The sequence below is a fragment of the Gavialis gangeticus genome, unplaced genomic scaffold (assembly GCF_001723915.1).
Source record: "Gavialis gangeticus isolate Ggan-Ray unplaced genomic scaffold, GavGan_comp1, whole genome shotgun sequence".
NCBI lineage: Eukaryota > Metazoa > Chordata > Crocodylia > Gavialidae > Gavialis > Gavialis gangeticus.
Window position 1 is genome coordinate 20605617 of NW_017729006.1, and position 15496 is coordinate 20621112.

Consider the following 15496-nt stretch of genomic DNA (forward strand, 5'->3'; position numbering starts at 1 on the left):
CTCCTCCTTGGTCCCTGCCCCCTGCCTCGGGGGCCATGCCAGCTGGCATCTGGCCATACCCCCACCTCAGCAGCAGCGAGAGGGGAGTGCCAGGCAGACCCCAGCACGGATCTATGCTGGTGGTACAGGGAGAGGGGGATTAAACACCCTAGATAGCCAGTTCATTTGAGGCTACTGCCGGGGTTGGCCATGCCCACCCCACTTCCAGCACAGCACTGTAGTGAGCCCTTGGGGTCCGTGCTGGGGTCTGCCTGGCACTCCCCCCTCGCTGCTGCTGAGGTGGAGGTATGCCCAGATGCCAGCTGGCATGGCCCCCAAGGCAAAGGGGGCAGGGACCAAGGAGGAGTACACCTCCCTGACCCGAGCTTGTAGGGATTTGTTGAGGAAGGCGAAAGCAGCACTAGAGCTTAGATTAGCTTCTGGCAAAGGGGGCAGGGAGGGAGTTTTTTCCCCTCTGCTGGAACACAGCCAAGGTCTGCCAGCTCCAACCATCGCCTCTGCCGATTGCACCCTGCACAGGGTGAGAGGCAAAATAAGCTTCTTCCCTGCCCCTTCCACCAGATGTTGGAGGGAGGGGAGAAATAACCCCACTCCCTGCCTCCTTCACCTAACGGGGCCATCTCAGCTGGCCTCTGGCTGCATCCCTGCCCCTGCCACTGGAGCACCGAGGGGGGAGCAACCCTGATGGAGCAACAGCCCTTTCATGGTTTCCTTGGAATGCAAGCCTCTTCCCAGTGGGAGGGGAGGGAGGGGGGCTGCACTGCAGACAGGAGCGGGGTGGGCAGAGCTGCCACAGACTGTGCAGGGCAAGTGGCACTAGCAGGGGTTTGGGGGGCCCTCTGAGCCCCAGTGCTGCCACTCTCCCTGTGCAATCTGTGGCAGCCTCACTCCAGGCAGTCTGCCTGCCCTGCTGCCGTCCACAGCGCAGCCCCACCCTGCCTCAGGGAGACATGCCAGCTGGCATCCTGCCACACTCCTGCCCCTGTAGCAGTGAGGGGGGAGCACCTGGCAGACCCCAGCTCGAGTCCGTGCCAATGGGACAGAGGAGCAGGGAATTAAACGCCCCACCCCGGCCACTTGAGACTACTGCCAGGGCTGGCCATTCCCCCGCCACTGGAGCAGCGAGCAGAGAAATGCATGGCAGGGGCTGCTGCACCTCTGCCTGTCAGACCCTGGCTGGGGTCTGTGATGGTGGGACAAAGGTGAGACAGGAATAAGCCTCTTCCCTGCCCCCTTTCACCTTAGAGGGTCTGGCATCTGGCAACACCCCTCCCCACCCATGCTCCAGCTAGAGAGCAGAGGGGCTGGGCCAGCCCTGCTCCACTGGAACAGACAGCACAGCCCAGCCCAGCCCAGCCCAGGGCTGCAGTGCATGCTGGGATGCTGTGGGACTCCAGTTTAGTTTAAACCAGGATGGGGTTTGGGACAGAAGTTCCATAAACCAGTTTGAGCTCAAGCAGTTAAGCCTGATACTACATGCCACCAGGAGTATCTCAAACCAGTTTCAGCCATTTTGAAATTGGTTTATGTGCACTGAACTTCTGTTATAGGTTTAAACCAGTTTCTGATCACTTAAACTGCTTTATGTGTAACTTCTGTCCTTAGCCTTAGTTTGGAAAACTCCACTCCAAACCAAGACTTGTTTACTATATGGGGGCCCCAATATATATTCCACTTGCAACAAATCTATCCTTTTCTAAGCAGACATTCATTACAAGCCAGCCTTCCTGTAACACCTTCATCTCAAAATGTGATTGAGTAGATAGACTGCTACTAGGTACAGAACCCACAGCATAGACAGGAAGCTTTCATGTAGATCCTATGGATATGGCACACAAGAAGCAAACAAACCACAGTGTAAAAGCTGCACACACCAATCTGACCAAAAAGAATAAATGTACCCTTACATTTCAGATCTTATCAAAAGCAGCTCTCTGCTTCAAAATGTATCACCTTGGGTCACATACTGCTAATCCATCATAAACTCACCAAAAACAATTACATATTTGTGAATGTCCTTGGTGAAAGAAGCCACACACAGGTCAGTGGTCTGAGCTGACTTGTACAACTCAAAACACACTACAGTTAGAGACATGGAAAGTTTAAAACTAAGAAAAGTTTTAAAATAGTGAGGGCCAACCTGTCTGGCAGGCCTTGCACACATCAGCCCTTCCTCCTCTCCAAGTGGCACTCTAATCCCTTTCCCTTACCTGATCTCCTATTCAGCTTTCTGCTCCCTGCCCTGTGCTCCTTGACCAAGCTGCTCTTCTGCTTTTTATCTGCCACTGTACTTCCTGAGCCCTCCCCAATCTGCCAGGTGCCACACAAACAAGGCTGCCCATGCTGTTTGTGGCACCCATGCCACAGGAGGGCCACCTATTTTAGAAAACAGGAGGAAGTCTCTGTTCTAGAAAGGAAAACAATTGCGTGCAGTATTTAAACACAGAGATGGGCCCAAAGTAAACATATGGCCTGACCAGCCCTGGGCTTCAGGGTATTCAAAATACAGATTCAGGTTCTGCAGCTCAGTCTCTCCACTTGTTTGTAAAGTACTAAAGGGGAAAATTTAGTTATCTGAATAAGGGAGCACTATCCAAATGGGATAGAAGCAGGGTTTGGGCATTTTTTAACCTTACAAGCACACAGCAGAAGTGTGTAATAACTAAGGAGGTAACCTACACCTACATGTGAGCAGGAAGGCTGGGGGTTAAGCCAATGACATTTAGAGAAACATTCTTAGCAAGTCTTATGTACACTCACCATACCAATTACTTCCCTCAGAGTAAAGTATTTCTCCGTGAGGTCCCCTGCTTCACTTAATGGAGCATCATAGTCATAACTAGTAGGCTGTGGTGTGTATGGCATATTTGCTCCTAGAGAAAAAACAATTAAAAAATGAAAGATCTCTTCCAGTTTCATCCTCTATAAGACTGTTTGTTTCTTTCCATTCTCAATTCTTTGATCATAGTGAAGAAACTTTTCTAACTCTACAGATTCAGCTTGTGTCCCAATCCAGGAAGCTATCCTTATTCAGGACAATGCATTGAATTTGTCCTTACTCGGGAACCTGGAGAACGAAGTAATATCTCTCATCCAGAGCACCAAATGTCCTGATAGAAAATACGTAGGAGAAACCTGGGGAAACTCTTTGAAAAGATTATCAAGGAGCATATCTGTGATGGGCCAGCAGCAGGGATGATGCTCAAGAGCAACCAGCATGGTTTCATTAGGGGCAGGTCTTGTCAGACCAACCTGATTGCCTTCTACAAACAGGTCACAAAAGCACTGGATGCAGGTGTCGCAGTGGATGTAGTCTTTCTGGACTTCAGCAAGGCCTTTGACACGGTCTCCCACCCCATTCTCAATAAAAAACTAGGTGACTGGCACTGATGCCTACGCAGTCAGATGGATTGCAAATTGGCTGAAGGGTCGTACTCAGAGGGTAGGGGTAGATGGGTCCTTTTCGACCTGGAAGGAAGTGGGTAGTGGAGACCCCCAGGGCTTGGTCTTTGGGCCCGTACTGTTCAATTTCTTTATCAGTGACTTGGACAACAGGATGAAAAGCAGCCTGTTTAAATTTGCTGATACCAAGATTTGGGGTGAGGTAGGCACACTAGTAGGGAAGGATAGATTACAGCGGGACCTAGACAGGTTACAGGGGTGGGCTAACAAAAACAGGATGGGTTTCAATACTGACACGTGCAGGGTGCTGCACTTGGGCAGCAGGAACCAGAAGCACGCTTATAAGCTGGGAAACGCCCTTCTTGAGAGCACAGTGGCAGAATGAGATCTTGGAGTCATTATTGACTCCAAGATGAATATGGGCCAACAATGCGAGGTCACGGTCAGTAGGGCTAACCGTACCTTGTCGTGCATCCACAGATGCATCTCAAGCAGGACCAAGGAGGTGATCCTCCCCCTCTATGCGACACTGGTCAAGCTGCAACTGGAGTACTGTGTTCAGTTCTGGGCACCACACTTCAGGAGGGGTGTGGACAGCATTGAGAGGGTCCAGCAGAGGGCCACCTGCATGATCCAGGGACAGCAGAGCAGACCCTACGTAGAGAGGCTACGAGACCTTAACCTGTTCAGCCTTCACAAGAGAAGGCTGAGGGGGGACCTGGTGGCCATCTATAAAGTCACTAGGGAGTACCAGCAGGGTTTGGGAGAGACCTTGTTCTCCCTAGCACCTCCCAGGGTAACAAGGAATAACAGCCACAAGTTGTTAGAGAGTAGGTTTAGACTAGACATCTGAAGGTGCTACTTCATAGTCAGGGCGGCTAGGATCTAGAACCAACTTCCAAGGGAAGTGGTGATGGCTCCTACCCTGGGGGTCTTTAAGAGGAGGCTTGACATCTACCTGACTCGGGTCATTTGAGCCCGGTTTCTCTCTCCTGCCCAGGGGCAGGGGGTTGGACCTGATGATCTACAATGTCCCTTCTGACCCTACTTCTATCAATCTATGAATAGCCGCCTACCAGAATGAATGCACATCAAAAATCTATCAGGGACAAGAGTAGCCAACTACCTGTGGAGGCACATTTCTCACAAGAAAACCACTCTCTCTCCAACCTCTCAGTTCTAATTCTCAAAGGGAATTTACAAAACACCTTCCACACACAAGTCTATGAACTTCACTTCATCAATCTACTGGATACAAAAAAAAAAAATAAATAAATAAAATCACAGACTAAATAGATATTGGATTTAGGACACATTATAACCTGCCTAACATCTGACTTTCCAGGTACCTCTCCACTATTTAGTAGCTACATTTTTTCCCTTTCCCCCCACCACCCCAGCCTGTCTCTCACCCACTGACTCCTCAATTTACATCTTCACCAACTGCCTTTCTAGTCAGCCTCTGGCTTCTTTACTATTCATTCCATCCAGAAAGACCACAGACCAACTGCAGATGCTTCCTCAGCATAACCAAAGGGTATTTGTGTACCAGAAAGCTTGCAAAAAAGATTTTTTTCCAACTATTTGAGTTGATCTAATAAAAGATATCAGATTTACTCAAACAACCAAAATAGTAATTAAGGCATTTTAAACCATGTCTTTTGACAAGATGAATATTGAATTGATTTAGGACACACAGCCTGAAGGTTTAAAGAACATGCCATTTGTAACAGACTGTAAATTGTATGTGCAGCTATCACCTGTCATTTTGAAGCATATATAGCTCCCCTCCCTTCACAAAAACTAGCAGGGACTCATAGAACAAACTACCCAGTTCATAAGCAACCACACTAAGTCAGGGCTGTCCAACTCAGGGCCAGTGGACTGCATGAGGTCTGCAAGTCACTAAGCTGCAGCCCCCTGGCTCCTGTCCAGCCAACGCTTCTCTCACGACTCCAGCTGCCAAAGTCTCTGGGCTCCCCCTCCCTTCCCTGGCTTTCACTGCTTGCCTCTGCCCCTGGGAAGCTGAAGGTGAGCAGCAGAGAGGGGAGGAGGAGCCACAGGTGCATGGATCTGCAGTGGGTGGGGGATTCGCCCCCATGGTATGTGACCTGGGGGTTTGAGACTCACCCTGGTGCAGCCTATGGGCATGCGCCCTCACTGGTGAGGCCCACAGGGCATTCAACCCCCTGATGCTTAGAAGTTGGGCAGCCCCCCTGAATTAAGTCATAAGAATTCAAATAAATTGTGACTGTTTCTCACCATTCCAGTAGGCAAAATTGGTTCCACCTATAAACATGTACCTAAAAATGAAAACAAAAAAACACTCAACCCAGGTTTTGCTGGACTCCACTAATAATCAAACCATTTACTGAAAGAGCCATGCTCTCAAATATACACTTACATGTTAACATTAGCACCACGTGCCAGGATTTCACTAAGAGATTTAGCTACCAGCTGGGCTGGCACAAAAGAATGACGGTGACCCCAGTGATCCAACCAGCCAGTATAGAACTCAGAATTAACCTGAGAGCAGGAAGAATGGTAGAGAAATACAAAGAGGAAGCAAAATTGTAATTTAATGTTATTAAGTTTGGTTTAGGTCAGTAGCCAAAAGGGAGGGGAAAAAATCCAAAAAATAAAACAATTTACATCATACAAGTTTTCTTCAAAATATTATATATGCAGTAGAATATGTTAGAAGTTAATCACCTCCAGAATATGTTAAATATCCTGAAGAGACGGTTTAAGTGGTGTTTAGCATGGGTTTCATTGTACTCTGTCATACATGGAACACCTTCAACTTTCAATCACTAAAAGGACTGATGGACTCTACATGTAAATTTGCACGATAAGCCCATTCATATTACACTGAATAAAAATAAAGCTTTAAAGTAGCAAAATAATTGGTCAAAAATGCTGCTCTAAGAGCTTGCCAAAAGAACTTATGTTCCAGCCCTTCTTTTGTCAAAATAGCCTGTATGACCAATTCAGGTCCCATTAAGGTGTATAGAAATAGAGGACAATTTTTAAAAAGTGAAGTTTTTTTGCTTCCTTTTTTTCTACTTCTAACTTCCACCCACCCACTCACACTTAACTCCCACCATCTACCCACACTTTACTCACTCACCAAATCATCTATACTGTTTCCATTGCTTTGTACTCATTTATCTTAGTTGGGACAAAACTTCAAAAAAATGATCTTTTCTGAGGCCAGAGTACACTTCGTAGAACTGTTGTCAATGTGACATAGGAAACAACGCTCATCCTGTGCCTAGCCACGAGGTCTAATATTCAAAACAATCTGAGCATCCCGAGAAGCAGCATAATGTACTGATATCAACCCCTTTATTATGTACACACCAACATGAAACAATTTATGAAAAATTAAAAACAAAAATAAATATATACCAAAGGGCCTGTTGGTTCACTGCTTCTTTGAGATAAAAATGCTGCTGTGACATTACCACCTGGAAATAGATAAAAAGCAAAAGCTAAGCAGCAAAATCTGTTCTATTTCAGTTCTTTGCCTTAAATAAATAGAAATGGACTGCTGTATCTCTTTTTGGAAGGGACTAATGATTTTGGGCACCTTGATTTTTCAGTGTTGAACTTGAAGCACTTGATGAGCACAGCCCAATTTTTAGAGGGGAGGGATTCATCCTTTAAAAGTTACTTCAAAATGAACACCAAGAAATGGGCACCCCCAGCCAAATTAGGGAATCATTCCAGAAAATGTGGATCTTATTTTAGCATCAATTTTGGGGGAATAGAAGATGCTGGTAAACTACCCAAGCCAACAGTGTCTGGAAAAGTCATCCCCGTTCACTGTCTGACCTATACAAAGCAGTTATGTAGTCTCAGTTCATTTAGCCCATTTAGTATCTAATAAATATCTGCACAATACACTGAGTTGTCTACCAACAAAGGATAAGTCACCAAGGAGGCTACCGATTGCAGAAGCTTGGACCTTTAACTCAAGGCATAGCAAACCTAGCTTGCCAAGGCTATGCAGTTGTAAAAAGCATTAGATTAGGCATTGGATAAAAGGCATTAAGGCTTCTCTTCTGTTTACTGGGCACTTTTCACAAATGCTACACTCAGATAGCAATTATACAGGTCTACAGATTACAACAACATGTGCTTTTTAACAAAAAACTAAGCACAAATTTTCCTGCAGATATTAGGAAGGTGATCACTTGATGGATCTGGACTCTGAACAGGGCCAATGACCCTTAGAAAAAACTGCCCCACCCTGCTGCATTATTCAAGATATTGGCACTGTAAACAAAGACTAAATTGGTCAAGATGACCCCAGAGACAAATGGCAAATGATTATAGGTATGTAGATTGCCATAAGTCAAAGAGACCATTTGCTTTGCTACAAATGAGTAAAATATTGCTGTGAACACCAACCTGGGGCAAAATCCACTGTTGCATAAAGACCTTGCAGGGCTCCACATCTCAAGTAACTTTTGCTTGCCCCATCCGTGGTAAACAGCACCACATCCTCCCCAAGGTGGTGGCGGAAGAGCTTCTGGAGATATCGAAGGTAATTGTAATCACAGGCAAAGTAGCTTCCATACTCATTTTCAACCTACACAATAAAAATCATGCAATCAGCAACATGATAACTAACCCAGCCCTCGATAGTGAAAAAGCCTTTCGCTGACACTAAGAGTAGCTGCTGAACCTGGGTGGTTACGTCTCAGGAAGGAGACAATGAAACCAGCAGTAACTCTGGAAAAGATGCATGGAATGTGAACAGATAGAGAAGCTCACAACAGCAACCTCTGAGCCATTATCCTTACATTCTTGCAGGAACCAGCAACAAAAATAATTTATTGAGCAAGTGACTGTGCTCACCTCAACCCCAGCCCCGTAACCCACATACAAAGTGTCACCAAGAATCAACAAGGGCTAAGTACTGAAAGTCCATATTGAAAGCTGTACTTATTAATAAGTACGGTGAAAAAGCAATAAATGTGACCAAAGGTATAAAAACCATTAGCTGTCACATTGCCATTTTTCTCATTTTATTTTTAAAATATGTTACCTGCACCATAATAATTGGCCCTCCATTTTGATAAAGAAGAGGCTTCATCTTTGGTAAAAAGACACCCATCCACTTGTCCACAGATTCTAGGTAATCTGAAATAAACAAAGGGAAAAGTGAAGATGAGTTGCAGGGTTTTGGCCTTTACTTTTTTAAAATTTCAAGAAAGAAAAAAATGTGTATCGCTAAATGCACAGGGTCTGTACAAAGAGAACAAAAAGTACCATATAATGAAGTGATGACATGATTCAGTTTTGTTCAGGGAGTGCCACTTAATGGGTGGATCGTTACACTGGGAGCCACAATATAAAATGAATCTGCAGTGCAAACCATTGGTGCTCGATAGATGTAATATGGTATGCCTTACGTACACAAAGTTACAAGGAGAATCTAGCATCATGACTAAATTCTAGCTCAATTAGAATTTACACAACTGACTTTTCTTGGCAATACTCAAGCAAAATGCCAGAGCAATGCTATGTCAGCCACCCCGCTACTCCAGCGATCTTAAGTAGTAGCTCTCTAGACCAAGAGTCTAGCATACCTGCAAAACTCCAGCACAGTAAATTCTTGGAAGCTAACTAGTGAGACATCAGAACCAGGAGAAGGGTTTTGCATCAGGCAACAGAACTGTTACTAATCCAGAAAGTTGTGTGGGGGTATTGAACTTCTGGCAGCAAAGAGCTCTTAGTAGAATGCCTCTCTCTCTCTCTCTCTCTCTCTCTCTCTCTCTCTCCATCCCTAGGGAGCAGTAAAATAACTGGCATATTGCAGTATTGCACAAAAAGCAGGCAAACATGTCAGGTCAGTCCAGGTAACTGAGCACCTCCCAAATCATTCAGCACATCAGAACTTATCTTGAGATGAACATTGGAAGGGACACTTCATGCCAGCTTACCAAGGCCATTGTAAAGGAAATTAATTATCCTTAACAATGGATCACAGGGTTGTTGCAAAGATGTGTTAGTCAATTATTATTGGCAACCCTATAGCTGTTGACTGTTCAATCAAGCTGCTTTGACTGAGGACAGCCACCATTAAAAGGTACTTTTATGATCCATGTGCAAACACTTTGCAGGCTGCTTCGACTGAGGACAGCCACCATTAAAAGTTACTTTTATGATCCATGTGCAAACACTTTGCAGGCTGCATTTTAGGAAGTCTCCATCTAAAAGTACAGCCTTGCAAATATTGAATTACAAAAGTCATCTTCAGCTTATTCTTTCCATAGAATTATTCACTGGACAATTTATTCATTGTGCACTCCTTATTCAGAGAATATTATTCATGGTAACTTATGTTCCTGTTGCTCCTAACTAATGTTTTTATAACAACAAATAGCCAAATGTCCGTTAAGAATGATGGGGAGGGCGAGGGGGCTAGGATGGAGTCCCGCCACCTAACGCCCCATGCTGCTGCTGTTCTGCCTCTTGCAGGGAATGGGGTAGGGGAGCCGAGGGCAGCAGCTTGCAGCAGTCCTTGGCACAGCTTGCAGAGAGCGGGGTGGGTTGGCCTTGGCGCCAAGGACCAGACAGGGGGTGAGGGAGCCACTTGCAGGGAGCGGGGTGGGGGAGCCAAGGCCAGAGCTGCTGGCCTCGGCTCCCCCATTTCTGTCCAGTCCTCAGCACAGCTTCGGAATAATGGCGGCACTCCCCCACACTTGGAGCACTCTGATTGGCTTCCGTCAGCCAATCAGAGTGCGAATAAAGCATTACAGACGGACAAACACACAAAAAGAGTTAGGCTTTTATAATATTAGAATTAACATACTAATACTTGAAAAAACACAAATCTCAACCCTCTGCTTTGCTTGCAAATGGAACATGGTTTTGCAGATTGTTCTGATCTCCTTACCTAAATCAGAAGATCTTAGAACAATTGATTCTTTTTCCAATAACCATGCAGGCAGACCCCCCTAGGAAGAAGGAGGAAACCAATTAAGTGGCTGTGTTTCAGAAACCATAATAGTAAGTTTAGCCAACTATATGAGAATTATATCCACTGATATTATCCATTTCATGGTGTATGTCAGTGATAAATAATAACTAAGCCTCTGTTAAAATGAACATTGTGTAACCATTAACATGTTTTGTGCTATCAGACCACACCTGGGGAAGACACAAACCCATACATTTAAATATTCTAAGCCAGGGATGGCCTGTGTATTATGATTTTTTTTTCCATTCCAACCCTGAGGTAAAAATAATCTGACATCTATATTAGATAGAGACCAGATGCAAATTCAGCCTAGAGATGGGGAAGGTCTTAACCAAATCTTTACCATGTCCCATTCTGCGCAGATATAAGGTCCAGCTCTCAGTATTACCAACAATCCAGTCTCATTAGCTAGCTGCAGGAAATATTCTACATCTCTGTCACCAGAGAAGTTATATAGTCCTGGCTCAGATTCATGATAGTTCCATGGCACGTACCTGTGAAGATAAAAACACCTTCCGTGACAACTGCATGAGACCAGAACAAGAAGATAACATCAACAACTTCACTTAATGCAAGCAGACATACCACTTGCAGTTTTGTAATGCTTCATATATCAGTACTTTCACACCAGCAAGATATACAAGTGAATTTTGGACCTCACTCCCATCAGGTGTTCTTAGGAACTGAAAGTGCTAAACTCAGCGCTAGCTAATAACAAATGCTTAAGACAATGTCTGTCTACATGGAGGCAATTCATCCAAATTTTGTCATGAGGAATGCAGGCAAACACCTGCCAAATTCACCTGCAAGTGTCCATGCTCCAGAGCTCTACAAGCACCAGAAACATACCCATTTCCATCATAGCTTTGCATGGTTTTGTGGTAGGATCTCCAGGATATGTCTCAAGGACTTATAGCACTTCACTAACTTGAACTGCTCTACAAGGTGGCTGTTCCTACTCATACAGAGAAATATATTATGTCAGGGTACACAGAAAGAGGTCTGGGAGACAGCTGATGGCAGGTCAGTAGCAATGACTCTCATAGACCATTTTATTCATAGCAAAGCAGAGAGACCTGATAAAGGCTGCAATTGCTGCATGTTCCCTAGATGCAGATCAGTACTTCTGGTGCAGAAATAGCACAGGATATTGAGATGACACTGTTGTGCAGAACCAGGATGGCCAACAGATATTCCAGAATTTCTGCACGAAGACGTTTATGAAGGTGAGTAAAGAGCTTGCCTTAACTTTCCAGCACATGGACAGACAAATGAGGGAGCCTGTACCAATCCAAAAACAGGATGTTATTGCCATCTGAAAGATAGCTACCCAAACTGTTACAGATATGCGGATAATCTGTATTGTTAACTTGACAATATCTTCATCGCTGTGGTGGTTGTGGTCATTGGTAAAGAGATTCATACTGTGAATTACCCCTAGAGGTTGAGCATGAGTAGTGTGCTAGAAATAATAGCTAGCCTTTAATAATGGGTTTCTCAAACTGTACTGGGGCATGTGTCCATGCTTTGTCTACTGTAAGGAATACATGAATACCCAAAGCAAAAGGAACACTATTCCCAGTGCCTCAGTCAACTAAAAAAGGCAGGTTCTTAGACACTGACATGAAAAAGAGGCAACGTATATGACACCAAGGTGCCAAATTACAAGCAGTGACCTCACTTCCACCAAAAATCAAGGTGGTCAGTGAAGTGTGAAACCATTTATTTTAGGAGATCTCACCTACCCTCTCCAGCTGTGGCTTATGAAACCACATTCTGACCACAGAGTACCTGGCATAAGATTTATTTAAATTAATTATACCTTGATACAGGACGGTGCTATAACATGTATTTGACAAGCTGAAGGCAGGAGGGTACCACCTATAAAAGTATTTGGATGCCAGAAGCAAATACTTAATACATTCTCTTTATTACTGTGGCACACTACCCAGTACAACATCTGCAAAGCTAGAAGTTCTGCCTGGCATGTGCTTGAGACAGTGTGGCACAGCATGGGCTTGAGCCCCAGGGCACCAAACCAGCAATCAGAAAGAACACCTGTTGAGGCAGGGACTAGAGCCAGCCTGAGCAAAGCGACATAAGAGAAAGGAAGCACACACCTTCCAGGTTCATGAAAAGAAGATAGGCAGATATGCATCCCTTGTAACAGCATGATGGCATCAAATATAAAAACAATGCAATATAAGAGGTCCCTTCCAATTCTAATTTTCTATGACAAGCACGTCTATGCTGTGCTGGAAAGGGCTAGGAAGTGCTTATTTGCACCTGCTGTGCTGCATGCTTGAATGCTTATCTTGCTGGGATGATCTGACCCTAGCTGACTTCCTGCCCCTTGGGCAGGGGGCTGGACCTGATGATCTCACAGGTCCCTTCCAGCCATAATGTCTATGAAATCTATGCAAGCTTCTGGCATGACTGCAACAGCTTTTTTGGCGCACAGCAGGAGCAACCTGGCATGTTTTAAGGGTGGTGCTTCCTAGCACTTAAGACAAGCAGAGAACACTCACATGTAGCTTCATAAAACGGTGAAAAAAATCAGTACGTAAGAAAAAGCTGCAAGTAGTCAAGCAAAAGGTCTCCTCTCATGCAGCACTTTTCCTATCGTCTATATTACTCTAGGTTAAAAATAAAAAGTTATTGTTTTGTAGAACTGAACAAGAGAAAAATGTGTAGCCAATAATATTTTCGCTAGTCAGAGAAAAATAAAGAGCCAGGCACATGTGCATTACCTGAACAGCATTACTGAAAATTTATCTGTAAAAAAGGTCTCTTAACTTCAACCATTTTAACTAATTCAATTATCTATGGGATTCCAGATCCTCAGATAAACCGCTGCCTTGTTGTGTTTAGAAAACAAAATCCAAAGGTTTGTATGCAAGAATGGAGTCAGATCAATGTGCAGCACATCCCAGAAGCATCTGTTTACCTCTACAAATTAATTTTCATTTCCTCCTCAGCCTACAAATACTGAGCTTCTAGTATCTTTACCAGCTGGCTGATAAGGAGATGAGCACTAACAGCCTACTGATGTGTTGTGTTCTTGCATAGATTTCAAAGGTTAACAAGGTGTACACTAGCTGCTTCCGTTTAAGATAAGATCACAGAAGCTCAAGAAACCCACCCCATTACTATTAAAATACATACACCACTACAGTAAATGAATACCCTTGAAAAAGCAGATACACCACAAACAGCACAATGATCTAGGGGCCATTATAAATGTGTTATTAATGTCAATTGTTTTTGCCTTTTAAGTAATTTCTAGCATCTAACCTATCTGCTTTTTAAAAGGTGGAGAACAGAGTTCAGAAAAGGGAAAGAACAGATTAAAGTATATTTAGACAAGTGCTCAATTTAGCAGAGCATGATGCAGTTTGTAGCTGAGTATTTAAGAAATTACCCAAAGCAATCTATCTTTGTCAACTTCTGAAAGACCCGGGACAACTCAGAGAAGTGGAGGAAAGGAAAGCGCAGCACCTTTATTTTAAACCAGAAAAGTTGGCAACTCAAGGAATCACAGATTAGTCAGCCTAACTTTGTTATCTGTAAAGATACTAAAACTAGTTATTAATTTATGGACATCTAGAGGACGAAAGAGGTGTTAAAAACAGCTAACATGGATCAGTAACAAATCAGGTCACACTCATCCCATTTCTTGTTAGTAACAGTAACTGGCCTCATGGATACGGCAAAAGCAGTAAATGTATTGTATTCTGATTTTAATAAGGCTTTTGAAATTGTCAGCATTGTCATATGACTTTTTTCCCCATAAGGTTGCAAGGGAAATATACTCTATTCAATATCAATTTAATACATATAGTATAACCGTTAGAGCACAGCTTTTCAGGGAGTTCCCTGTTAATGGCCTCCTGTCAGACAGAGCGCACCTCAAGCGGGGCCCTGCAGGAATGTGTCCTGAGTCTGCTTCATTTTTACTGGGAGGAACAGAGGTTCCCACATTAATGACTCTGATGATAAAATGGAGAGGACATTTATAAAATTTGTGGCTGTCAAAGTATTGCAAACACTATGTAGAACAGAATCAGAACTTATCTTAAAAACTGGAGTAATAGTCTGAAATCAACAAAATGAAATTCAGAGACTAGAGGACCACAGTTAGGAAAGGCAATATCAAATACACGAATATAAAATTGTCAGTAGCCTGCTACACAGTTATTTCAGAAAAGCTTCTGGGTTTACGGTTGACTATAAACTGACCATAAGTCAGTGTGGGACTGCAAAAAGAAAAAACAACAAATTTTAATATGGGGTTTATTAACAAAAATGTTTTTAAGGCAGAAAGGGGAAAAATATGATTCTCAGGGAAAGCTTGAAGGGACTGGATTTATATAATGTAAAAAAGATGAGACTGATACTCTTACACCTGCCAAAATGGTTGCTATGAAAGGGAGGCAGTGTTCAATACATCCAATCATTTTTCTTATGCACTCAAGTGTGAAAAAATTTGCTCAGTTTGTATCATAGAAGACTTAGATTAAATGTGAGGCTAAATATTAACTTAAATATGTAGGCTAAATATCAGGTTTCTACTTATATTGCACTAGAGCATACTTCCTACCTAAAAATAGATAAAACTATTTTGCCTGTTAATCAGAAATAGCATTAAACTACAAATGCTCAAAAATCCCTCACACAAGTTCAAAGCAGTTGATGTATGCACTTGTTCCACAAAGAAGCCTCACTGGTTTATTTTCTAACAGGCTCTAAATATTTAGCTCCATCTTGTGGTTAATTATCTGCTTCATAAAAAAAAGAAAAGGATGAGAAGAAACAGTACTTAATAGCAGTAATTCTCAGCCCAGAAGCCACAGCACTAAGGGCAGTGCTAACCGACTGATCAATTGTGATCGACTGGTGGATCCCAGAGCCTCAAGTCAATCCTGGGCTGGGGAGGAGGCTGAGCACGTGCATGCATGCCCAGCAGGTCAGTCGGTAGGGGAAGGAAGGGACAGAGGCCTGGGGGGCATGTGCAGCGGGGCTCGGGGCACAAAGCCCAGCCCACAGCTGCCTCTGCCACACACAGATTGGGGGGCACATGCCCCCCCCCCCCCAAAACGC

General features: G+C 43.9%; 1 protein-coding gene across 1 annotated transcript in view; it reads right to left on the reverse strand.

Moving 5' to 3' along the window:
* Window positions 1-15496, reverse strand: part of GLB1 (galactosidase beta 1) — a 76199-nt gene that overhangs the window by 35175 nt on the left and 25528 nt on the right. The window contains exons 3-10 of the mRNA XM_019508923.1: window positions 10740-10890; window positions 10313-10373; window positions 8459-8553; window positions 7819-7999; window positions 6814-6872; window positions 5807-5928; window positions 5665-5705; window positions 2761-2873 (exon numbers count right to left, since the gene is read on the reverse strand). Coding sequence (XP_019364468.1) covers window positions 2761-2873; window positions 5665-5705; window positions 5807-5928; window positions 6814-6872; window positions 7819-7999; window positions 8459-8553; window positions 10313-10373; window positions 10740-10890 — 823 coding nt within the window. The remainder of the gene's footprint in view (window positions 1-2760; window positions 2874-5664; window positions 5706-5806; window positions 5929-6813; window positions 6873-7818; window positions 8000-8458; window positions 8554-10312; window positions 10374-10739; window positions 10891-15496) is intronic.